The 25,989-nt window shown below is 51.2% G+C and overlaps 1 protein-coding gene across 3 annotated transcripts in view; it reads left to right on the top strand.

Annotated features, from left to right (window-relative positions):
* IGSF3 (immunoglobulin superfamily member 3) overlaps nucleotides 1-25,989 on the top strand; it is a 101,439-nt gene that overhangs the window by 53,733 nt on the left and 21,717 nt on the right. For 2 of the 3 annotated variants that reach the window (XM_075033986.1, XM_075033988.1), the window contains 4 exons: nucleotides 9,545-9,955; nucleotides 10,837-11,226; nucleotides 12,907-13,308; nucleotides 16,946-17,350. In XM_075033986.1, the coding sequence (XP_074890087.1) occupies nucleotides 9,545-9,955; nucleotides 10,837-11,226; nucleotides 12,907-13,308; nucleotides 16,946-17,350 (1,608 nt within the window). The remainder of the gene's footprint in view (nucleotides 1-9,544; nucleotides 9,956-10,836; nucleotides 11,227-12,906; nucleotides 13,309-16,945; nucleotides 17,351-25,989) is intronic. The other variant, XM_075033987.1, reaches the window with a different exon arrangement.

The raw sequence follows: 25,989 nt of genomic DNA, 5'->3' as shown, positions 1-25,989 counted from the left end.
AACTAGAAGAAACATGGAGCATGAAGAGCTTAAAGAGGAGAGATGACCACAGCCACGTGCATAAGAGGCAAAATCGCAGAAGTACGATAGAAGAAAAACTCAGCAGGAAAATAGATTTGCAGAAGTGGATGTTACCTGGTTTTATCTATGATACCTTGATCAGATGGCAGAAGTCTGTCAACTGGCTGAATTTGCATTACTCGTCTTAATTCTGTTTTCCACAGTCTCTAGTGCAGGAGGAGAGCAGGTGGTCCTTGTGGTTGGGGAGCTTGGACTCCATCCTGCAAGAGCCAGACCATGCCTTTCATTCATCACAAGAGTGCCAGCTTCAGAGTAACAGTTCTGAGCTGCCAAAACCTTGTTGGAAGAAGGTAGCTTGGAAATAGCCAAAAGACCCAACGTCCTTCATTCCAGCTCCCAGAAATCCTTCCAGCTCATGTGGACTTCGTGGCTCAGTAGATAGTTGTTGTCTGGTGAAGATGTATGTTTGTATAATATGTTATGAATAGTTTTTATGCTTTAAACAGGACTGATAGAGAAAGAAAAGATTGCCACTGCTTTAGTTTGTATGGGGGATTTTTTTGTTCTTGGATTTCGAAACTTCTCATCTACTTATTAGCCTCCCTACGTCTTTCAGTAATCTGCATGTGAAGAAGATGCAACTCTGGTCTCTCCTTCCCTGTCTGTGCATCAGGATGCCAGCATTTTCACTTTGTCTTCCCATGGGAACTTAAGACCCAGACCTGGGCTGAACAGAAATTTGGGATGTAATAGAGAATAAAGCCTAATTCTGTGCTTCCTTCGGTGCTTTTCGTGTGAGGGCTGAAATGCTCCGTTGTTGTGTGTTCAGCAGGAAGGTGGGTTTTGGAGGGAACGGACTCAGATTCTCAGTTTGGCAGCCTTTAGAGTCCTTAGTTTAAAAACTGCTTCTTGCAAAAATTGTCTCCTAGTGTGTGTTGATCTGTGTCATCTTGCCCCGGAGGCAAAAATAAATCATTGCTGCTGAGCTTAAGGAGTGACTGGCCAGAAGGGGTCGTTGGAAGCTCTGGTCCTGGGCTTTGCAGCTCTAGGGACAGGTCAGATCCCCAAAGGCAGATGGAGAAAGGCACTTGCAAGGTCTCAAATCCTTCATTATTGCATAAATGAAGGAAAAACAGCTCTCATGTGCACACCTTGACCTCCTGTGTGATCTCTGCTGAGCTCTTGAAGCATGGGCACTAATCTCTGAAAGCAGCTCTTGCACTCTTATCTCCAGTGTTGCTCGTGGTCTTACTTGTATAGTTGAAGTAGAGGAGAATCCTCCTTGAAAATTGATTTTTGAGAAGGGCGACTCACCTGACTATAAAGCACCACAAACATCATTATAGTCCAGGGGGAATATGGCCTGAGATGCATTTTGATTGTTTTGAAATGATACTACATGACTCTCCCTGTTCAGCTCTTTGTATTGCCTGCCTGCCTAAGTGTGCTAGGTTGAATGAAATGAGGCTTTTAAAAAACTGCAGAACAGAGGATTTCCTAAGCTTCCCATTTCTGTAATTTCTTAATTTCAGACAGGTAAAACATTAAGATAGCGTTGCATGCACAGCTTCAGAGGAGCTCAGGCAGCATCAGCTTCTTGACTCCATGTTTGCTGGGTTGGTTTTTTTTGTTTGTTTGTTTCCCTGGCTGTCCTGCAGGCTCCAAGAGGCTGTGACTTAGCAGGTTGCCCTGTGCTGGTTTAAGCCACGGCAAATTTCCGTGTCCCTGCTCTTAGCTCAGGAGTGCTGTTAAGTAAAACACATCAGGTTAACCCTCGGTGGAACCGGTGCATGGTGATGTGCTCTGCCCTCATGTTTGCAGTGGCTTAGGCTTGCCTTAAGCTGCAGTAGCTTGCTGGTGGTGCTTGGGATCAGCAAGAGAGCTAAACCCTCACAAAGGTGAGATTGTAGAAGAGGGAGGGAGACAGAGAGGGAGGGCTTTGTGAGCTGACTCACCTTGGCTTGCTGCTAGAGGTTGTTGCCTCCACAGGTGAGCGGTCGGTGTGGTGCATGGTGGTCTGCCCCCTTGGGCTGCCTGTCATCAGGGTTTGCTCCACCAATGGTCCAGCTAATTTTTGTTTAATGAACAAATGATGACTCTCACTGCTGGGTGCCGCCTTGTCCTTTTACCACCCCTTTCTGGTTCTTCCTCTTTATTTTTCTTTTAATGAGGTCACTTGAATTTTCCCACCTAAATTAGCTGTCCTAATAACCAGATGCTCCTTGGGATGCTTTGGGACAGGGTGGGTGGAAAGAGAAGGAGCTTGTTCGTGGGAGCATGCCTTCCCCTGCTCCCTGAAGCAGCTTTAGCTGAGGGCAGAGGGACAATGAGGCACAAGGAAACAGGGGCAGCGGATGTGAATGTGCTCCTGGCATCTGCCACACTGCACCCGAAGCAGTCAAGGGAAGGGGACCAGCAATTTTGGAGGACCATCCGCTACTCGCGGGACGAGGCTTGGAGAACTGCTCTGAACAGCACAGTGCTGGCGGGGCTGGAGCCCCAGGGTAAAGCCCAGGGGGAAGCGGGAGAGGGGTTGTCCTATCTCCTGGAGGTGAAGCACTCTCAAGCAGCTGGGAAAGCTGTAGCTCCTCTGGGTCTGTAAAGGACAAGCTGGAGCTGGGGCTGAGCACGTCTGTTCCCCTTGCATGCTTGCCCTGGGCACACGAGGAAGGGGTTGCTGGTGGGGCCACAGGGCGCCTGCTGTCAACCCCTGTGGGTTCGTGTGGGGCTTGGGAAGCTGCGGGAAAGCATTGCAGCCCCATGTGCCTGGGGTGGGTGCGCTGGCTTGTAACTGCACCACCCAGCTAGGGAGTGCTGTGCAGCCCAGGTTTGGCTGGGAAGCTCCTCGAGCAAGGTGCATCGTGATCCTCTGCCGCTGCCTGGGAGGGAGCATGGTGACAGTGAGTGGGGCAGGCTGGGTGCGTCACTAACGGAGCCTGCAGCGAGCAAGGAGAAGTTCAGGCCCGGAGTCGGAAAGCTGACCTAATTTCCAATTTTTGCATCTTCTGTCAGATTCTCTTTTTCCCTTTTCTCTGCATTAGTTACTTTTGTTTTTTCCTGAGCCCTTTCTCACTGGCTGCTTGAACTCACCCAGTTGCTTTGGGAGATGCATTTCTATCGGCATAATCGTTCCAGCCAGTCGTTAATGTACCAACAAGGATACTATTGTAATCGGAGGATTTATTACTACTTCTGTGAAACAACTGTCATGCCGTCTTATTTAACTCTTCAGCTCCCCTCTTGCCTTCTGCCAGCAGCTGAATCAGTAACAAACTGCACTTTTAAAAAGCTGCAAGCGTGCAAACTGGGATTCTTTCTTTTCGTTTCTCCTCTTTTCTCCTCTTTTCTCCTCTTTTCTCCTCTTTTCTCCTCTCCTCTTTTCTCCTCTCCTCTCGCCACAGAATGCTGCAGTGATACAATTGCAAGCAACTTTAGTGCTTTGCCGTGCATTTCTTAATCGTGCAGCAACTGAAAGTGACTTCATAGTTCAACTTCTCATTTAAAATAAGGCTTAAATATTTGCACAAGGATGAAAATTATATTCCAACTGCTTTTCTTTAGACCACAGTGCAAGTTCTGCTCACCCTTTCAGGAACTTGAAGTAAATTCACTGACTAATTCAGGAAAGTGTATGACTTCTTTTTTAATTCATTTAAACAGTTAGTAGTCTTTTAGCTGCCTTTCATGTAAACCTGTCTTTAACTGTCCTTGTTTCCCACTGCAGGTGGGGCTTTACTGAAGGAAAGTAATCCCCAAACCAACCAGATTATTAACACTTGCTTTATGTTTTCCCCGTGATACCAGGAGCCTGTTGCTATATCTTGGTAGGCAAGGAAGAGAAGAGGGAAAATTTTGCACGGAGACCCCACACCCTCAGTCACAGCGAAAGTATATCTTGGGGTGGTAGGTTTGCCTCCTCAAATTCTGGTCTCAGGTAGGACCTTGGGCAGTGGGGGAAACTTATAAGTAGCAGCAACAGGAGCAAAGCTTTCCTCTGCCTGCCCCAGGCCACCTGCGAGTTTCTAGTCGGGACTTAAAAATAAGGCAAGCAAAGGACACCCCGAGCAGCATGATCTGCTCAGTTTTGTCCACTTGCAAAGGTGAAATTTGAGGGTCTTCATCAGTTTTGTAGCATAACACAACATGTGTTTCCCTTTGTGCTGAAGGCATTAGGCGAGCTTTTGATTGATGAGGAAGAGTGGTGTCTGGTGTGCTGCAGCAGGTATGGATCGGCATGTATAGCTAATTGCCAGGCATGAGGGCTTGAGAGGATTACATTGCTAATCTAGATATTTTTCCTGCCTTATTACCACCCCCTTCCTCCTGCCACACACATGCACATGTAAGGAATGGAAATCAATAGCGCTGTGGAGGGGGTTATAAGGAGCATGGCTCTCTGAGAGCTTGCAGTGTCCGGGAGAGGACAGGTCCTTTCCAGCTGTTTCTGTGGCATCGGGGTGGCTCTGGTGGCAGATCTTCCCTCCTTCCCTGGGGAGGCACGGGTGGCCGCAGGAGGGTTGGCAGATTGCAGAGGGTAATAGCAAAATGCTGCATCGCTACGCCTCACACTCCCACCCACGGTGCCGTTCATGGTGCCATTCGGTGCCTGCCAGTGCTCATTTCTGGACTGGTGGTGCTGGCATTGTGGTTCCTCTTGAGCAGCTTGTTTCTGTCTTGCATGCACAACCAGAGGGGTTGGGTAAGGAGGTTTGTGGTGCGGAGCTGGGATCCCTGCAGGGCAACAAGATGTTGCGGGGCAGATGGAAACATAACTCTTGCACTAATTCCCTGCAAAATCCAGAGCGGTATTTCTCAGCCAGAAGCAGCTGCCTAGGAGTAGGGAGTACATGTATTTGTTCATCCTAAATAGTTCACACTTGACACTTGGCAAACTTAGCTCTGTCCAGGTAGCACGAAGTGGGTGGGTGGGGACACAGGGTAGCACCATAGGTTGCCTCTAAAGAGTATCAGTGGGTAAAAGCTATAAGGAAATCCAAGCAAAGAAGAGGTTGGTGTGTTTTGCTTGTCCTACAGTGGCCCTGAAGTGGTCCCGCTGTGCTGGGTAGCCTGTGTAAGTTGTTTGACTCCTGAAGAGCCTGCAGTGTAAGGCTGCCATGGTGCTAAGTGATTTTCCCAGCATTGTTTTACCAGCTCAAGCTGGGGAGCCTCTGGCTCCCAGCCTGACACTCTGCCTGCATTGCTTACCAAGGAAACAGCATCTCAGGCAGGTTTGCTGCCTTGCCTGGGAGTAGGTGAAATGCTGGTAGCTCTCTGGCTTGTGTCTGGCACATAAAAGCTGTGATAGCCTACTTCTTGGAGGTGTTTGGGGTTTTGGATACACAAGGATGAACCAGAGCCAGCCTGGGGAAAAGGGAGATGCCTTGGGTCATCTTTGTCCGTGTGGGTAGAGTTCAGCAGGGCACCAGGAGCTGCTGGAAATGGAGCTGGTCCTGGGGCTTGGAGGAAAGCAGGTTGAGGTGTGCACCAAGTCCAGACCCAGGAACTCCAGTGCTCCCCGCTTGTTTTCTGGGACACTGTAAGCCAGTTCCTTGTCCTAAAGTTAGCCTTAATTAGCTCGCCAAGTGGTCGTTGACTGCGTGTTATTGAGGTGTGCGCATTTGAGGTGGATTTGGCTGGAGCTCTGCGTGCAGGCTTCCTGAGGAAGGATGCCCGTGGGCACTGCCCTGGCAAGAGGGGAGCATCTCCGGGCTCCCCCCTCCTCCTCCTCGTCCTGGCAGCTTGGCCCTGGGACTCTCCCTAGCTGGGTCCCTGACACCCTCTAGTGGCAGTATTTACATTTAATATTTCAGGAGCTTTCAAATCTTGGCGGGGGTTGCGAGCACCCTGCGCTTAGCAGCCCACCCACCACTGAGTACCTATCCAGTGTCCTCTGCAGGAACCTGTGCCTTGGGGACTAATAGGAAATGCTGTATTTCGTGCTCTTTTTTTCAATGCTGTAACTACAAGCTCAATGCTGTCAGCTATGGCTAGGCTCAGCAGACCGGCTCAGGGGTGGCAACAGCACAACAGGTTTGCTCCCAGGAAGTGTTTTTCAGCTGCTCATCTCCCTGTCCCGCCACTCGCTGCCAAATCTAACCTTGATGCTGGGGAGAGGGGAGCTCTGCTGACACCTCCAGGAGGTCATGACAGGACTTGTGTTGAGGGACAAGAAGGAAGCAAGGCTGGATGCTGGAGGAAGTGCAAGGCAGGTTGCCAGGATGGCACGTTGCAAAGGGGACAAACAGGCAGGAGCTGGGTGAGAAAGAGCGGGCAAGAGGATGTGCCCTGCAGCCTCCCTCTTGGCTCCGATTCAGATGTGGCCCTGCTCCCCTACACACAGTGATGACTCTCATCTGAGCTGGGCTTTGCTTTCAAGTGAAGCTCAGCTTGCAGAGTGCCCCTAGAAACCCTGGTGCTTCCTGCAGCAGGCGGCTATGGGATGAGTGTGGGCAGCTCAGCAGCGTGATGGCTGGCAGCGGAGCCAGGGCTCCTGGGTGAATGCCATGCAGAGAGTTACTCATGTCCTGATATGCAAACTGATGTCTTTGAAGCCTGAGCAGGGTGACTGGCTTGGGAGGAACTTCTCTTCCGATAACGCACCTCCTCACGTGCGGTGTCGTGCCCTGGAGAGTGCCTTTGCAGCATTCCCTGCTTGCTTTTCTCTCCATGACCTCATGCCTGATCTGCTCCAGCCTGATGGGCTAAGCTGTGCCTGTAGCCCTCTTGTCAATGCAGGCCAGCGGGGTCTGTGCTTTGGGGTGGTGCGTGAGCCCCAGCAGACCCACGGCCCCACTGCGGGAGTCCCCGGTGCTCTGCAGCACTCAGAATGAAATGCTCGTTGAGCTTCTGAAATGAGCTGTGACCTGCTGCCACGTTTGGCTGCTTCTTGAGAATGGCGTTTTCCCCTTTCTCCTACCCGCTTCCCCTCTCCCCAAGCCTGGTACCCGAAGTGCATCTTGCTGTGTAACTAAAAAAGTTGTTTATGCCTCTTTGGCCAAGCACAAGAGTAGTGGTGCAAAGCACGGAGGCTTCCCACTGGTCTGGCCAGCTCAGGGCTCTTGCCTGTCCCTCCCAAAATCTGATTGTTCAGAAACTGGGCTTTCATTTAGCAAGCAGGTCTCTAGTCTTCCTGGTTAGGAAGGTGACACCAAACGAATGTGTGCCTATGCCAGGCTGATTTAAGACAATACCCTCAAGGCTGCATGCAACCCAAAAGGTCTTACCAATTCCTCTAATCAGAAGGATCTTGGCTGGCTTTTTTAACCAAAAGAGCAGGAGTAATGCAGCACAGCGTATCAGGTGTTACCACAGTTAAATTACAGCTTTTAACAGCACGCTGCTGCCTCGTGATTTTTCCCCAGGAATGCATTTTGCAATAGCTTGCCCATGTGGTGTAAAAGATGCTAATCCTCCAGCCAGGTTATGACCTGGAGATACAAAGTCATGGTTCAAGCTGGCGAAATGGTGCCTGTGCCAGCCTCTCACCTGCTTGTGGAACAGCGTGGCAAATGTTTGCTTGAGGCCCAGCCTTTGGACAGACTTCCAGGCCTTACTCCTGGGGAGTGGGCAGCTCCACATCTGGCAAGCCAAATGCTTGCCCTGTACTTGCCCCGCAGAGCCAGGCAGGCTCCCAGGGTAAGAAGGGCACTGCCTTGCCCATAGCCAGCAAGCAGCCGTGCTGCTGAACAGGGCTGGGGAGGGCACGCGGGCACCCAGTGGGGTACCCACGTCTCTCAAATTGGGGGAAGGAGGATGGGCACACTTTCTTCATGGACAGCTTTCACCCCATAAGCTGTCATGTGGAGGCTGGTGTAGCAGGGAGCTCTGCCTTTGAAGCAGCTCAGCAGTAAAGTAACTCCAGCAAGATGATCAAGTTTAATTTATTTAAATAACGTAAGAAAAGTTATAAGATCCCGTGGCTGGAGGGCAAAGAGAAAGGAGCTGCGTGGCTCTGGAAATTATTCAGAAAGGTTTGAAATGAGAAATTTAAATCTCGTCGTGCAGGCAGTGTGAACTGGCAAGGTTGGTTGCCGCTTTCACCACTGGTTTGGGAGTTGGAGGGGAGGGGGAAAGGTGAAGGGAGACACCCTCTTGGCCGTGGTCGGCCAGAGGCTATTCCGGTGGGCAGGGGATGGGAGCCTGGTGAGGAAGATGAGGAGAAGGGAGGGAGGAGGAGATGTGGCTGTGGGCAACGGGGGCAATGGCCTCCAATGTAAATGGCCTTACCAGGTACTTTCCCTGTCAGGGGCAGTAAATTCCCTGGGTAGTGAACGCATGGTAAAAGTGAATGGCCCCATCCAGGCTGGACGCAGGAAGATTTCCCTCTCATTTACTCCATCTCGTGGCTTTTTTTTCTTTCCTTTCTTCTGCTTTGACTTTTCTGCTGGCAATAATGCCAGCGATTGTCTTTCCTGCAGCATATTGTATTCTGTAGCCATGCCTGAATGAAACAGATGCAGCTTTTGGCAGCTCAGCTAATTTCGTCAAACCTTCCAGTGCTGTCAATGAAACTGAACTGAAATATGTTAATTATATTCCACCGGTACGCGGTGAAACCATTGGGCATTAACAGGCTCACTGGCGCTGCCTTGTCTGCAGAGCTGGGGAGAAGGTTTGCATTCTTCTTTCCACATGATGTTTCTTGAGACAATGAAGTCTAGAAAGGCTTCTTTTTAAGAAAGTCTATGTTCTGGCGGTAGAGCCTCTTGCTAAAATTAAGCAGCTTGCTAAAATCAAGCAAGGTTGAGGGGGGCTGCAAATTTTTTTTTGTCCTGATTTTAGCAGCTGTACTTCCTCTCGTCTGGTTAATCAGCTGGAAAAGTAGCTAGCAGTTTCATTACCAAGTGCCTTGATGTGGCTGTGTCCTGGGAACAGGCACTGGGCATGTTGCAATTGCATTGCTGCCCTCAGAGGAGCCACTTCCCTCCGAATGCAGAAACCCCTTTGTTTGGCCTGAGGAGGCCATTAAAATGTGAAAGGACGTAAACAAAGGAGAGGAGAATTGGATCTCCTGACTTTTTTATGAGGGAAGATTAAAGAAACTAAATATATTTAGCTTGGCCCCAACAGGGACTGAGGGGTGAAGACCACGGTGCAGGGCTAATGAGTGGCTGAAGGATGTGGGCAGGAGGGGGGTGACGAAGCGTGCTGGGTGGCACATGATGAAGGGGATGCGGCCCGTGAAGAAATGCCTTCTTGGGAATTGGATGTATTAAGCTGTGCTGCTCTGCGGCGTGGTGGAAAACCCTGTGCAGTCGCTGGGACCATTGAGCAGGCATTTAAGCACAGCACTGGAGTATGTGCTGCAGGTCGCAGTCTTTCTCAACCAAGGGCTTTGGGGACTATTCTCCTCTTTTTGGAGGCTAGATGTGAGCTAACAGGGCTTTGCTAATACTTAATGTTTAATTACGACTATAAAAAGAAACCTTCCCCCTAGCTCTCCTTTAACGCGTCTGGGCTTTAGACTCAGCATTTTGGTGTTGCTAACTCTTGGGCTGTGTTTCCCTGTTCCCCTTTGCTGCAGTGATCCCTGACTCGCTGCGAGTGACAGCAGTCCCGCAGACACTGAACAAAGTGGAGCGCGACTCCCTGGAGCTGAAGTGTGAGGTGTCTAAGAGCACAACCCAGCACAGCCATGTCTCCATCGCCTGGTACCGGCAGCGAGGCAGCGAGGCACCCGTGGAGGTCATCTCCCTCAGCCGTGACTTCGTCCTGCGGGCTGGCAGTGCCTACGCCCAGCGGCAAGCCACGGGGGATGTTCGCTTGGACAAAGTTGGGGAGACCACCTCAAAGCTCACTATCTACAACCTCCACCCATCGGATCAGGGCGAGTTTTACTGCGAGGCGGCGGAGTGGATCCAGGACCCGGACAAGTCTTGGTACGCCATGACCCGCAAGCGTTCCCAGGGTGCCATCGTCAACGTGCAAGCCACTGGTCAGTGTCTCCTCTGCCTTTTCTCGCTCGGCTGGGGGGTGGGAGGAGGCAGAAAATGGGGCAGTGCCTTGTTAGGTGGCTGGGGCTGGGCTCCCTGTTTTGCCATGTGCCCCACTTGGGAGGCTGCTGGCGTGGTGAAGCAGGGCAAAGGAGAGCCCAAGTGCTGCCTGCAGGCAGAGCAAATGTCAGCAAAGAGCAACCAGGGGACACCAGAGCAGCAAGGGGGGTTGGGTGGCAGGCCCCATCTCCTGATGTGGTCAGTGATCTGGGGCTGACACAGGAGCTAAAACATACACCTTAAGCACTTGGTGCTAGCACAGGCAATGAGAATTTTGGTAAGTGAGGAGGTTAAGAGTGACACAGCAGAAAATAAAAATAAAACTTTCAGCAACCACTTCTGTGTTGCACAAGGTGCATTTGCAAGTCAAAGTCTTCCTCCCAGCCCACAGCACAGGTTCCTGCTAGGGATCTAAAGACCCAGCAGAGCTCTTTCTTCTCTCCGATATACCCAAAGGTCCTGCCTCTTGACCCTGGCTGAGCAGGGTGTTAGTAGGACTAGGCTCCAGGTCACATCCTGCAGCGCCACTGGATGCTGGTGTCACAGCAGAGCTGCTCCCAGGAGTAAAGGCTGGAGGAAAGGGTTATGACTGGGGAAGCCTTGCAGCTCTTGCATGCTGGGCAGCAAGTTGTCCTTCCTGCAGCACGGCCGATCTGGGCTCTCACAGCAAAAGCAAGCCCCTAACCCTTTCTCCTGTGGATGCATGTGTCCGAGAGATGTTGGCTGTGCAGGGAGTAGCAAGTTGTAAACACCTCGCACGAGGTGTGCCGGCTTTCCTGATGGGCTTTGCCATGCTGATGCAAGTTGGTCTCTCTCTCCCCAGATAAGGAGTTCAGTGTCCGGCTGGAGACAGAGAAGCGGACGTACATTGTGGGTGAGCCGGTGGAGTTTCGGTGCACCCTGGAGGCCCAGAACATCCCTGACCGCTACTTCTCCATTTCCTGGGCCTTCAACAGCTCCCTCATTGCCAGCCTGGGACCCAATGCCGTGCCAGTGCTCAACAATGAGTTTGCCCAGCGTGAGGCCCTGGGCCAGCTCAAGGTAGCCAAAGAAAGCGACAATGTTTTTGTGCTGAAGATCTACCGCCTCCGCCTTGAGGACAGTGGCAAGTACAACTGCCGGGTGACTGAACGGGAGAAGACTGTGACAGGGGACTTCATTGACAAGGAGAGCAAGCGGCCGAAGAACATCCCCATCACTGTCCTGCCGCTCAGTAAGTAGAGACTTGTCCGTCCCCTGCTGGGACCATTGCTCTACTGAGTAGCTAGCTGGTGAGGCCATGATGTGCCCACACTTCAGCGGTGGGGAAGAGGGAGGATAAGAGTTTGCATGCTGTGGAGGCAACTGGCGAGACTTTTTTTCTGATGTGAAGGGAATGATGGAGAAGGAGGGATATGCGTCAGGTTCGTAGGTGGGGAAACATGCCCCTGCCTTGGTAATAACACCAAGCTGGCAGTTTTGTCCTTGAGCTGAAGGTGCATGTGACAGCCTGTGACTTGCTCCTTACGCCTCTCTCCTCACCTTGCTCTGCAGGGAGTTGGGTGCTCTAAAGTACTCAGCAGGCGTAATGGGGAGACCGGCTTGGCCTTGGTTTATCCTAAGAGCTGCTAGGTTCCTGCAGGCCGTTCAGTGGCTGTTGTTCAGCTGCCTTTGCAAGACAGCTGTACTGGAAGAAACCAGGGTCCATGTGCTCCTCAAGCCCTGGGTTGCTCTTCAGCATAGAGCTCTGTTCTGGCCACTGTGTGTCTGCCAACCCTGGTGAAAACAACCTTGCTGGAGGCTTGCCTGAATGCCTTTTATGTTTGTCAGAAATAGATCAAAATGTGAGAAATAGAGAAATAACATGGTGAGAGGAAAGGGTCCACTGACTCATTCCTTGTTTTGCTCTCTGAAACTCAGGTAGCTGTGGCATGATGAACCATGCACGTGTTGCCCAGGCTACACTGGCAGTGGGCTTTGATCAAGCCGAGGGTAGCTGTAAGAGGATTTTGTGCAATGTTTGTCTCCTATCTCTTAGGTCTGTAGGTAAATGCAGCCCTTTCCTCTAGTTTTTTTTCCCCCTCCTCATTTCTCCAAAAGAAATTCTATTTCTTTTCTCTCCTACCAATATTTGGTCTCATTTGTTTGGCTTTGAAAGTTACTCTAGCTAGAAATCTTGCACTGGACAAATGTCTAAAATGTAGTACTTACAGGCACAGCCCCCTTTCAGACAGATTTCATTCTTGCCATTTGATAAATCGCAAATGTGATGATTTTTCAAGGGTGCTAAGTGTCCATAACTCTGACGGAAGACAGCAGGAGTAACCAGCACTCAGTATCTCTGAAAAACCAGCTGTAAAGCCTTACATCTCTGGGAAGCTCAGAATAGCAGGGTTTTTTGATGTTACCAAACATTGATAGCTACCTCTAGTGTTGCTAGCGATGGGAGTTTGGGAGAGCTTCTCCCAAAAGGTGTTGTAGGAATGGATGTGGCAAGATGGTGATCAGGATGACATTGAATCGAAAAGCCCAGGGAGCTGGAAGCTTTTTTTGGCCAAGCTGGTTGCATGCAGTGCATGTTGTAGCAACACAAATTCCCTCAAGCTTTGCTGAGATCCCATCCCGGACCTACGACCAGAAGACGCAGCAATGTCTCATGAGCCATAGGCAGAAAGATTTTTCCTAGCTTTGGCCTACACCTGCTTTGAGTGTGCAAGTCACCAGGAGCAGCTCGCTGCCCACAAGCTGGTTTTGGATGTGGTCACGCATGAGGTTAAGACGTGCCTGGACCCAAACGCGTGGGCAGTTTCCTGCACCTGGTAGAAAGCTTCTCTGGCCGGCAGCGTCCTTCTTGCAGACTGAGAAGTGGCGAGTGTGTATGATCTCCCCTGTGTGTATGCGTTTCTCTCCGTAGAGACCAGCATCTCCTTGGAGATTATCAACAACGCCAGCAATGTCTTGGAGGGGGAGAGCCTGCGCTTTGGCTGCAATGTGCGCTCAGGCTTCGGGCCCCAAAGCCGCTTCTCCGTCGCCTGGCAGCTGGTTGACAAGCTGAACCGGCGCAGCGAAATTGTGCGTCTGGATCGGGAGGGCACCCTGCAGCCGGGCCCCTCGTACGCCGAGCGCAGCAGCTACGGGGGCATCCAGGTGGAGCAGGTCCAGCCTGGCTCCTTCACGCTGGAGATCTTCAACAGCGTCAAGGCAGACGAGGGCCACTATGAGTGCCGGGTGGCCGAGTGGACGCGGACGCTGGATGGGGAGTGGCAGATGGTTGGGGAGCGGCACGCGGGCACCCCGGTGTCCATCACTGCTCTGGGTGAGTACTCGAGGCGCGGAGGGCTGCGGGGCCGTGGTCCCTGCATGCCCGACCCCCCCAGGAGGTCACCTCCAAATAACTGGGGCTGCTCTCGGCACTCTCATCCTTGCTTGCCAGCAAAATGGAGGTACCCGGCAGCCCGCCCGCAGCTCCCGCTAGGTTGGTGCAAAGTGCCTCCATTCCCCGTTGCCTGTGGGGGCAAAGTCTGAGGGGTGGCTGTGGCAGGAGCAAAGCAGGAGGTGGCTAAGGAAAGGGGCAGTGCTTCCGCCATCTTGCCAAGGAGAGAGGCTGCCAGTCCCATGACGTGTCCCCCCAGCATTGGAGCCAGGCTATGGGCAGTGCGGTGGTGGTGCTCCATCGGCAGCCCGTGGGCATCAAAGCCTCCTTGCTTGCCCAGGGTAAACCTTACCTCCGCTCACCAGACCAGGAGAGCAAAACACTGGGCACCTGTTGGCCCGGCCACCAGAAATTGCGAGCATCTCTGACAGCGTCAGAAGCCTGCAGAAGATATGGGTCAGGAATGGTCCTGACTGTCTCTGCAAGGAGGCACTGAGCTGCTGGCCTGGAACCACAACGTTGTCCATAACCAAGCTGAACTAGGACCTGGGATCATTGCAGCTGGTACTCTGCCCTGCCAAAGGGCTCCTCCATTTCAAACACAGTGAAACCACGTCAGTTTAGGAGAGGGCAGGTAGGGCATTAGGCATTTTGCATGGATTGTGAATTACTTTGGTCCCACTCAGGCCTTGCTGTATTAAGTCCTGGACTAGCTCCCAAAGTGCTCTGGAGGAGACTGAAGAAGGGATGACTGTTCCTATGAGGCCATTGATTTGCAGAATGCCAGGGCTATAGACAATCAGGGAGCTCTATTGAAAGGTCAAGGTACAAATTTGGGGGTTTGTTGGTTTTGAGGGGGTTTTTTTTGTTCTCTGCAGTATTAATCTTAAGCTTTGGCAAGATGTGCAAGAGACCAGACTTCAAAGTTGTATTGTATTCTGGTAAAATCTTGCTTTTTTCCTCCTTTCTTCCCCTTCACTTTTGACTTTCTTTCAGAGGCTGTTCTGTCTGGAGCTAGAAATCTTTGCTATATAGCTTCCAAAAGCAGGTAGGGACATTAGTTTGTTAAGAACTAAAGGCAGGTTCTTATTTGGTTTCAACGGCGTCTTGCTTATGAGGTCAGCGGCATTTGACCTGCTACGTATTGGCCCTTCTCTTTACTCTGCCACTTGTAGAATTGTTGAGATTAAGTGTTGGTATTTTAAAATGTATTACTTTTATTCCTGTTAAAATTTAAGATGCTCAGAATTGCCCAGCAGTTCCAGAAGATGTGTTGGAGAGGCAGTTGTCCCACTTCCACTTCTTGTACCAGAGAAATTGCTGGCTGTCGAGCATGTTCTGTCAAGTCCTAAGAAATGTCTAAGTCCTCTTCCTATAACTAGCAAAGCTGAAATAGCTCATGAAAATTCAGTGGAGAAAATATTGAGTGTTGTTTCGTTGCTGCTGAATGTGATATTTTTTGTTCAGCATAATGTTTTTGAATTGTACTGAGAAACTCAAATGGAAGGTGCTAAGAAAGAGCAAGAGGGGTTTATGGCTACAGAAAATTGCTAGTGAAAAAAAATGCAGTAAATTTAGTGACACTCACATTTCAAGTTAAGGTCTAATCGTTTGCCAGTCTGCCAAGGTAAGAAACTGTTTAGCTGAACCAGCACAGATGATGTTCAAACGCATAAATCTATCTGCAGGGTGGTTCAGAAGCAATAGCCAGAAGAGAGATATGCTGTTGGATGAGACCAGATGTCCCTGAACTTCTGAGGATCTCAAGTGCCTGGCAGGGACTTCAGTGTCCCTGGCTGGGAAAAGAGGGGGCAGACAGGTTGAGGGGGGGCTGCTGTGTTCTTGTAGGGAGGTCTTGCAGAAAATCTGCCCACTTTTATGCATGGCTTCTCTCCTTTCGTACCAAGTCCCGAAGGAAGAAGGGCCTTTGTGTGTTAACCTAAGTGCCATGAGTGTGTTGTTTGAGTTGAGGACCTGAGAAACACACCCGGCTTTCACATGGCAGTCAAGAGAAGTCCCTTCAGGAAGCTTCCTTGCCTAGGCCAACTGGAGATTAAACTTGATGAGGTCAGCTGGTCTTGGTGAAATGATGTTGGCTTTCTAGGGCCATTGCTGGCTCAGCGGTGCTCTGAGCTGGGCCCAGGAACGCACTTGCCGGGGCAGGACGGCTGCTGCAGGATCCGAGGGTGAGAGTTTATGTGGGAATGAGATGCAACAATCCTACAGGGGAGACAGCCTGGGTCTCGCTCTCCTCTCCTGGGTAATCACTGAACATTTTGCAGGAGGCTTTAATCCCAAAGATTGACCTGTTTTCTCCGTAATTACACATCCCTGAGCTCTGGCACAGTGATGCCATGGGGCTGTGGGGGCACTTGCTGGAAGCGTTGCAGATACGGCGGTGTCTGTGCTGCGGCTGGTCTGGCCTGTGGCTGCAGCTCTGCAGGTTGCAGTGACCTCCCAGCTCATCTCTCAAAGCGTAATTTCGAGCCAGTGGCAGGCCGAGGCTCCGTGCTGACCCAGAAGACGTTCACTGGCTGGGGTCTCCCCCCACAGCAGCGGCTGTGCCAGGTGCCAGGATGGTCAGCACTGCTGGGGGAGGGAGGAGAGCGGCCAGCCGGCAGGAAGGGAGCGCTTCTTGGGGATGTCACCGGTAGGAAACAAGGCCCCTGCTAAATCTGCTGGCCACACTGAAGCGATTGGAAGAGAAGAAAATATTTCTCTCTGCAGCTTGGAACAAATGAGCAATGGAAACACTCTGACCCAAAATGTAAGCCAATCAACTGAGAATATGTTATCTTCAAATTACTAATAGACTGCTGGTTTTAAACTCCCCTAAACAAATGAAGTGCTGGGTGTAGACAAGTCAAAATACATGGACCAGCTTGCAGAGTGGTGGACGTGTGAGGATAACTGCATAAAGCCGTCCTGGAGCCATGATCTGGAGGAGAACAAAAGCCATGCTGTGTGAAGGAGCAACGAGCTTCTCTTTCAGTTGCTTTCATCCTGGGGTTTTGTAACCACTGCCACCTCTCCGATGCGTGAACAAAGGCTGCTACTTCTCACTTTCCTCATCTTTCCTTCACTTGCAGCAACTAGCCACAGACCTGGGGTGGGGGATGGGGTGGGGACCCCTTGCCCGAGAGATGGATGTGAATTGCGGGGCCTGCGAGCAGTCAGGCTGGTGCTGGGTAGCTGCTTGGCGTGGAGCTGTTCCTGTGCCACTGCGCTGCTGTGTTTCCATACGGGATTTTGGCAGCATTCAGCGCTGGCTGCTCGCCCTCCGGGTCTCAGGGGATCTCGCTCCTCTGGGCAGAAATTGAGTGCGATCCTGCTGCTGCTGCAGCCAGTGCTCATACAGGCAGTCACCACTACGCAAGCAGTCACCCCGACGCAGGCAGCTAAGCGTGTTTTTGCCGCTGCTTTTCGTGTCACTTAGCAATTGCAAACGAGGAGCCAACACAATGTGAGCGGCTGATTATTCCAGGCCTGCAACTGGATGACTACGCTCTAGCTTTTGCATGCTAACAGCAGGGCCTCGTTAGGCAGGTGTCTCTCAAAGCCTTTTTCTTTCTTTCCGCAGAGGCTGGCTTTGCTGTCACAGCTATCTCCCGCACCCCTGGGGTGACCTACAACGAGTCCTTTGACCTCCAGTGCATCATCAAGCCCCACTACCCATCATGGGTACCGGTGTCGGTGACGTGGCGTTTCCAGCCGGCAGGCAGCACCGAGTTTCATGACCTGGTCACTTTCACGCGCGATGGTGGGGTGCAGTGGGGTGACAGGTACGCGGGTTTCCGGACCCGCACCGCCATCGAGAAGGCTGAGTCCAGCAACAACGTGCGCCTGAGCATCAGCAGGGCAAGCGACACGGAGGCCGGCAAGTACCAGTGCGTGGCTGAGCTCTGGAGGAAGAACTACAACAGCAGCTGGACGCGGCTGGCAGACAGGACCTCCAACCTGCTGGAAATCAGGGTCCTGCGGCCGGGTGAGTGCCAAGAGTGCATGAGAGGGGCTGGGGGGTGTGTTGTGGCGACAGGGTACGTACCAGCGCTGTGGTGGTCCCTCCAGAGTGAGGACTGCTCTTGTGGCTGCAACTGACATCTCACACTTGCACATGGCTCAGGTGGAACCGCTTGGCTCTTCAGCAGTGGATATGTTGGATTTCCCTTATTCTCCTCTGTGGAACTGGGTCCTCTCATTGTTCCTCATATGCTGTTCATTGGGTTTTCTTCTGGGAAGCGAGGTGACTGAAGCTTGGTCCAGTCTCTGGTCTGTTCTTGTGAGATGGAGGTGGCTTTCAGGTTGCCACCTCCATTCATCAGAGCAGACTCACCTGGGGAAGATGGGAGAGGGAGGGGGCAAACAGGATCACAGAAGAGAGATGTGCTCCCACCAAAGCCTGCATGTGCATGTGCACCATAGGTGAGGTGCTGCAGTTCTTGTCTAGTAACTGACTGCATCTCTCGTTCTGCTGGAGGCATCTTCAAAAGCAGATAGTAATCAAAGAGCCTGACTTTCCTCCCCACCAGAAGTTGAGCTCTTTCCAGCTGGAAGTCACTGAGGCCATGGGTATCCACACAGAGTGTGCAACAGCTAGGCGACAGACACCTGACTTGGCAGGGAGAGTCAGAAAACCTACAAGGTGCTTATGTTCCCTGTACAGCCAGTGGAGAGAGTTAGGTGCCTTCTGTAGGCCTTGTCACTGATATTTTGGTGGTGCCTTCTATTGTCCATGAAGGGTGCAAAGATACATGGTCAGAGCAGCTCTGGGCCATCGCTGAGCTGAAAGGTTTATTGCTGTCTCGGCCTTAGGGCTGGAGCTGATGTTTGGAATGAGGCTTTTAGCACCTTCAAGACTCTTGGCTCAGGTCCTTGCAACATGGTAGTCCTCCCTTCATGTTTCTGTGCAGGGGTCCCGACTCCTTCCTAAGGTCTGTCTTCTGGCTTGGCTTTGTGTTTTTCCCCTTAGTTTTTCATACTTTCCTCCATCTTCCCCAACCCTTAGCATATCTTCAGAAAAATCAGGGCGTGCTGTGAGCTCCAGGTGCCTCATGAGATCTCCATCATCTTTCTTCCCTCTCTCCTTCCTTGCCCTCATCTCCAGGTTAATCTCCTCCATTTATCTTGATTATCCTGCCTTGTAATACATGTTTTATTACTCACAAGGTCAGGTTGGTGATGTTCATCATTTTAGCTTATTTCCCTAGGAAACAGCGTTCACTGGATATGGTCCCTGGAGTAATATGCTTCTTCATGGCACATCTCTGTGCATGCATATGTGTGTGAGACGGAGAGAGAAAGAGAATTCCTTGATAACAGCTTCCAGAAGAGAGCCTCCGTGTCACAGCTCAGGGTGTCAAGGGGCACATTTAAAGGACATTTAAACCGTGCTCTGGTAGCCAGTTCTTTACTGGAGCAGTAACCATCAAGTGATGCCTTAACAGAACAAGTCGTCTAGGTCTCCATGGTTTTTATCTCTCCCTATCTCCCTGCTGCTCAACAAACTACTGCTACACAAATCTTAGCTGTCAGTCCAATGAGCCTTGCATAATGTTTGTGGTTTTATGGCTCACAAGGGGGGGTGGAAGAGAAGAAAGGCACTCCTCAGAGCGTCCCCAGCACCATGGTTGCACTCTCTCTGTGTTTTGTTTCCATGTCCCAGGCAGCCTCTGAGAGCGGATGGTTGATGTTCTCCATGAATGCAATGCTGGCAGTTGTACCAGCAACTGCTGTGGTTCCCTCTGGTTTTGCAGAGGGTCACATCATGTCGTTGCTGGGTCTTTGGCTGGATAATCTCCAGAGAGGATCCAGGATGATGTGGGAGGTGCCTTCCTCAGACACCACTGAATGAATATGCTAGAGCCCCCACAGTCAGACCTGTGATGATGAAGCAGGTGCTGGTTTTCAGATTAAAATCCAGGGCTTCTTCAGAAGAGGTCATTCAGGACCTCTGAATGATTGAACACCTGAGAGCTCTGTCAGTCTAATTCTATGTCTCTGTAGTCACCTTAATCTGAGATAACTTCAGGCTGCTATTGGGTGTTTTAGTCCTAGTTTTCTCCTTTCCCTTGCTATTAGCCATGGGTTCCTGCCTTGACCCATATGCCAGTGAGTTTGGGGTGAACTATCTCTGCTACCAATCCACTAAGGGATGCTGTAAAGAAGGCTTGTTGGGAGGTCTTTTCGCAAATTGAGCCACGGCGTGTTTCCAGATTGTAAGTTAATGTTGGGATTCTAGTTTCTTCTTAAACCCCTGCTCCCCGTTTGTTAGAGTGACCTTTCTATTTGACAGGTTCCAGGTGCAGACGTGGCAATCAATATATGTCAGCCTTTAAAGTGTGTTCAGGTGAGAAAGGTAAAATAGTGGCTGCCTGATTGCTTCATTAATCTCTTTGCTTTGTGAAATCCCACGTCCTCAAGGGACAGGGTGCTGGAGCTTCTCCTGGTGTGTCAGTTTGCTGTTTCAGTGCTCAGGCTGTCTCTCCTTGGCACTCTTGCAGTGGGTGGTGTTTGTAGTTGTCATCCGTGCTGAGTGGTAACTGCAGAGGTGGCAGTGCTGGTTTTGAATTACATGTATTAATGTGGCTGCAAAGTAATTTCACCTACAGTGTTGTGGTTTAACCCCAGTCAGCAACTAAGCATCATGCAGCTGCTCGCTCACTCCCCCACCCCCCCAGTGGGATGGGGGAGAGAATTGGGAAAAAAAAAAAGTGAAACTTGTGGGTTGAGGTAAGAACAGTTAAATAGGACAGAAAGGAAGAAAATAATAATAATAACAACAACAATAATGAAATAATAATAATAATTATAAAATGATTGGAATATACAAAACAAGTGATGCAGAATGCAATTGCTTACCACTCACCGACTGATGCCCAGTCAGTTCCCAAGCAGTTCCCCCCCCCAGCCAACTCCCCCCAGTTTATATACTAGACATGACATCACACGGTATGGAATACCCCTTTGGCAGGTCTGGGTCAGCTGCCCTGGCTGTGTCCCCTCCCAACTTCTTGTGCCCCTCCAGTCTTCTTGCTGGCTGGGCATGAGAAGCTGAAAAATCCTTGATTTAGTATGAACATTACTTAGCAACAACTGAAAACATCAGTGTGTTATCAACATCCTTCTCATCCTAAATCCAAAACATAACACTATACCAGCTACTAGGAAGAAAATTAACTCTATCCCAGCCAAAACCAGGATATACGGCTGTCTCATGGCCAACAGGTAATGTGGAGGAAACGTCAGCAGCTTGAAACACTCCAGTCCTTTCCTACTCAAAGGAAGAAATGAGCAGTATTTGAGAAATGAAACACATAGCTCCTGAAGGAGGGAGTGAATAAGGCAGGCAATGGCAGCGTTAACCCAGGTCTGAAAACAGGGTCTGTGGGTGGGATGGCACAAGTGTGCTGCATGGCATCTGGAGCCAGATTTGGCCTTTTGAGTGTGACATTCCCGGCCCCTTGGGCATGAAGCCGTTAAAAGGACTGGCAGTGTGAGGAGAAGCCCTATAAACGGGGCTGGCTGTATGTGTGAGAGCTTCTAGAGAATTTAGATATCATGAGGCCATGGTGTTTGTCACTTGCTGGTGTGTGGAAACTCACCAGCAGCAGCAGTAGGATCTGAAGCTCCCTTTCATGGCCTGTTCCTCAATGTCATGCAAGCCTGCGCACCTTGGGTTGCAGAGTGGAGGGAGGGTTGCACACAGGTAGGGGCACGCAGCCCCAGGTAGCTCGTGTGCGCTTTGCAGGGAGAGAGACCTGCACTGCTGTAGGATGAGTGCCGGGTTTTGACTTCTGTAGGCTGGGGCAGAAATCTGGGCTGGTATGGGGGTCTGTCGGGCAGGATTGTGGACCAGACTGGCTAGATTGCTTGTGGCCATTTCATGTCCCTACAATGTAGTGCTCTCCTTTTTACTTCCATCTCTCAAGCTGCCTGTTGTTTCTTTGTCGCTGAGCTCACATTGCAGCAGAGAGGGAGGAACAATAAAAGTACGGCTCAGTTCATGCCAGCTGCTTCCTTGAAGCCAAAGCTGGCAGGAGACCATGCACAGGACCGCAGGCTAAGCTTGGAGCGAGCCCCAAGTGGTAGAGATTTTTTCCCAACCACATCCTTGTGTTTGGGGCTCCCCTTCTGCTGCAGTATGTGGCCTGCCTCTGAAACCCCGGTTCTTTCATCCCTGAACACTGGAGCGTGCCCCGAGGGCTTACCACCCCTTTCCCTTCTAGTGACGTTGCCTTGCCCTTTGCACACTTGCACCTTTCCAGGTGGAGAAGAGCATCCTCCATGCAAGCTTTACCAGGCTGGTCTGCAAGAGGTCAGTCAGGACAGATGTGTCCTGTGCTTGGAGGGGACAGGTGTGGTGACTCCCTGGCACTTGCTGATCTCTCAGGTTTTAGTGGAGGCAGAGGTGCAGGCAGTTCCTTTTGAATCCAGATGACCCTGGAAGCGTTTGGATTTGGGCTGAGCTCTCGGTGTGAGGATGCTGGCTGAGCAGTACCCCTTCGCTGCTCTCTGCCCGCTTCCTCAGACAGCACGGAGGGGGAATGGTGCCTGGGCTCTGGGTCCTGCCCGAGGGAAGAAGGTGGTAGATAGATGCATGTGGGTCAAGGGGAGACCTGAGTGCTGTGAGGCAGGCTCTGTTCCCGGCTCCTCCTTGGACCTTGCTTCTCCCTGCCAGGTTTTTGGGGATGGAGCAGCCGAGACGGGAGGTGCTGTCTGGGAGCAGCATGTGTCCGTGCAGTCTGCGGGACTCAGACAAGGGTAGCAGACAGTCTCTGGCGGCACAGTGCATGATGGGGACTGCGCAGTGATCTGGGCAGGCTAGGATGTCTGGATAGGACTCTTTTGGCAAGGAGGCTTGAATAGATTTGTGCTGGTGTATTAAATTGCCATTGTCCTCGTGTCCATTACTGCACTTATCTTTCCCCTGCAGCACAAGCGATGGGGTGATTCGGCAGAGCTTTGAGAGGGCCTGGGGTCTGAGCACTGGGGAGTCTCTCTGGCAACAGCAGAACAAAAAAGCAGGGCTTTCACATAAGCAGGAGGTTGTGGCAAACCCCCTGCCCCGAGCACCCCCCTCACAGCACAGACCTGCCCATCCCGACCTGCAGGGCACCCACCTCCCCATGCCTCTCCACTCTTCCCACCCCTCCGTCCTTGCGTCCCTCAGCCAGTTCCTTTGTGACTAATCCTGGAGCAGGCACACAGGGAGAAGCTGCAATCGCCTCTATAAATCTGCTCTCTTGCTGACGGGTTTTTGACAGTAATGAACGTGGGAGGAGGGATGGGGAGGGGTGGTGGAGGATGACAACTGAGCAGACGCCAGGGATGCTGGGCTCCTTGCTGCTTTTTTACAAGCCGTGCTACAGCAGATTGATTGACCTGGGAGACGTCAAGCAAACAAGGCAGTCAGGCTCTTCATTAGGGCATTAATTAGCTTCCACGGGCTCTCTAGGGGCTGCTTCGTAAAGTTTGGTTTATTAGGAGCTGTCAAGTTGAAACCATTGGGAGGGGGAGAGTGGAGGCTCCTCAAGCTGGCCTTGGAGAAGCTGGGGGAGGCTTGTGCCTGAACCTTACTTTGAGAGCAGGGTGAGCCAGAGCTGTGCTTCCCCTGAAGCCCTGTGCCCGGGTGAGCGCAGAGCACTCTGCCACTCTCCTACTGTCCACAAGAAACCACCACTGACATCAGCCTGGCTGCACTGGGCTAGCAGTGGCCAGAGGAACCTAAGGAGCGGAGAGCAGAGGTCCCTTACCTCTTTGTCCAAGCCCATCCCTGGCAGCCACAGAGAAACTACTCAGTATCCCACTTATCCTCCCCTCTGAAGACTCAGTGAGCAGCCAAGCAGGGGATGGTTGTGGTTGCGTAGGCTGGGGATGCTGGGAGGATGAGGAGGGGATGAGGCAGAGGAGAATTGGAAAAATGGGTTGCTCTGTGGCACGCTTAATGCTGGGAGGAGAGGACTGATTTTCAAACAATTGCCAAGACACTTGTAGAGTATTAAGGAGAGGCTTTCCCTAACAAATGAAAATCAGATATTACTATTAAGTACTTTCTTCCATCTCATTTGTTAGTAAAGTCTGCATGTGAGGAATCCTGTCATGGATGGATGTGAAAGATGCCTTTTCTACAGTGGGTGGCCAGTGGGGTACTGACCAGACTCTTGAATGGAGGCTCAAACAAGTGTCTTCAAGGGCCACAAAGTGCCTACTTAAAAACCTGATACTTTTTGCTGCTGGCAGCATCCAGCAATAAAGTTAAACAAGGAAAGCTAATGAGCTGGAAACTTCCTTACAGAAGTGTCGTTGTTTAACCCCAGTCAGCAACTAAGCACCACGCAGCCGCTCACTCACTCCCCCCCCATCCAGTGGGATGGGGGAGAAAATCGGGAAAAGAAGTAAAACTCGTGGGTTGAGATAAGAACGGTTTAATAGTACAGAAAAGAAGAAACTAATAATGATAATGATAACACTAATAAAATGACAACAGTAGTAATAAAAGGATTGGAATATACAAATGTTGCGCAGGGCAATTGCTCACCACCCGCCGACTGACACCCAGCCAGTCCCCGAGCGGCGAATCCCTGCCCCCCCCTTCCCAGTTCCTAAACTAGATGGGACGTCACATGGTATGGAATACACTGTTGGCCAGTTTGGGTCAGGTGCCCTGGCTGGGCATGAGAAGCTGAAAAATCCTTGACTATAGTCTAAACACTACTGAGCAACAACTGAAAACATCAGTGTTATCAACATTCTTCCCATACTGAACTCAAAACATAGCACTGTATCAGCTACTAGGAAGACAGTTAACTCTATCCCAGCTGAAACCAGGACAAGAAGTGAAGTCTGGAAACTTAAGTTTGCTGCTTGCTTCATCCTGGAGTGGTTTTGCTCTGTAGAATAGCACTGCTTCTCTGCTTTACAGCTGCCTGCTCTATCTGGCAAGTAGTTGTACTCTTGCCCGAGTTCAAGAAGTGCTCAGGGGAAACAGGAGGCTGTTATTCAGCAGCTGCGACTGTGGCACAGAGCAGTCTCCTCTCGCCTGGGTGCTCGGGGACTTGCCCCTTTCCCTTCACTGCCAGTGGGGTAAGACCTGCTGTTCTGTCTCAGAGCTGCTGCTCTTTCCTGTCGGCTTCCAGCACACTGAACAGACGAAATGAAGGGGTTCAGTGTTGCGTGACCCAGGGCTGTCCCCTTGCATAGACCTGCATTAGCGACCCAGCTGGAGCTCTTATTCTTTTCCAGGTAACACAGGTGAGTTTTCTTCTTCCACCTTGTACCCCGGTAGTCTCTTACCCCTGCACGTTTGCCCTGGGGAGCTCTGTCCCCACACTTGCCAGGTCCTCTGGGACAGCTTCCCCACGTAGACTTGCTGCCACCTCCTTGGCACAGTTATTTATCCCAGGCTGGCACCCCACGGTGCTTTTTCTCTACACTTAGCCATTGGACCCTGCTCCCAACATCCTCGTCCTCCCTCCATGTACCGTCACTGTCACAGACACCTGAGAGCCTCCTCTTATTGCTGCCACTGTGGTGTATAACATACTCTCTAGTGTTTGGGCACTGGTTTATAAATACAGATTTGAGGTGGGGTTTCACCCATGGGCATGTATCCACGTGAGGATGCTCTCCCTGCCCTGCTCCAAGCAGGGCGCTTCCTGACTGGCCTTGTAAATCCAGCTGTGGTTTTGCGCTCATGGGTATCGGAGAGGTGCTCCACCACATTGCTCAGCCAGGCAAATCTGGCCCAGTGCAGGTTACACATTGGTGTGAGGTTACATTGGTGCCAGCAGAGCCGAAGCATCCAGAGCAAATGCCATCTTGATCCCACAAAAAGACTGCCACGTCAAAACGAACCCATCAGCCTGAACAGCAGGAGAGGGAGCTTGTGCTGGATGTGCTGCAGCGTTCCCAACCCCATGCTGGGGATGCTGACACTGGCCTTGCAGGGTCAGAGCTGTGATTCACCTCCCCCTGCCTTTGGTTTCCCATCTGGGATACTTGGCTCCTCTGCAGGTTTGCCCGTGAAATGTTTGTGTCAGGACCAAGTGTGTTGAGCTGATTGCAGTCAGTTATGTTCAGGGTTTCCCTTGAGGCTTCAGCCTGGAAAATGCACCCAAGGGCATAACCTGAGAAGTTGGACTTTAAATGTATGAAGCATCTTGGATGCATTTCATGAGGGTGAAGGGGGTGGGAATGCATCCTTGCACCTAGTGGGACCGTAACCTGGCTCAGCCTGCTCTGTGTGTGCCCATTGATCTTACTGTGGGCAGTCTTATTTTTCAGCCCCCTGACAAGACTGACAATGTCAGGAGACCTGGGCTGTATTCAGAGTATGCTGCACCATTCAAATTAACTCTCTTCACAGTTACTTTTTGAGGAGCAGTTTTTTCATTTCAATTTCAAAGCACTCTCTGCTTCTCTCTTTGATACCTCCTGAGCGGTTTTCCACTCCCATTTGCAGCATGCCTATACAGAACCACGGTGTCAACCTGTTTGCAGTCTGTGCACATGCAACTTCTTTGATGTTGTCTTGAACGTCTTCTCTCCACATACTTTAGCTTCTCATCGATTCCCTGTTTGCTCTCCTTGGACTAAAATACTCTACGGTGAACAGTACTTAGACAT

Source organism: Buteo buteo, chromosome 8 (assembly GCF_964188355.1).
Source record: "Buteo buteo chromosome 8, bButBut1.hap1.1, whole genome shotgun sequence".
NCBI lineage: Eukaryota > Metazoa > Chordata > Aves > Accipitriformes > Accipitridae > Buteo > Buteo buteo.
The sequence above is the reverse complement of the archived record's forward strand: the minus strand, read 5'-3'. Positions and strand labels throughout refer to the sequence as shown.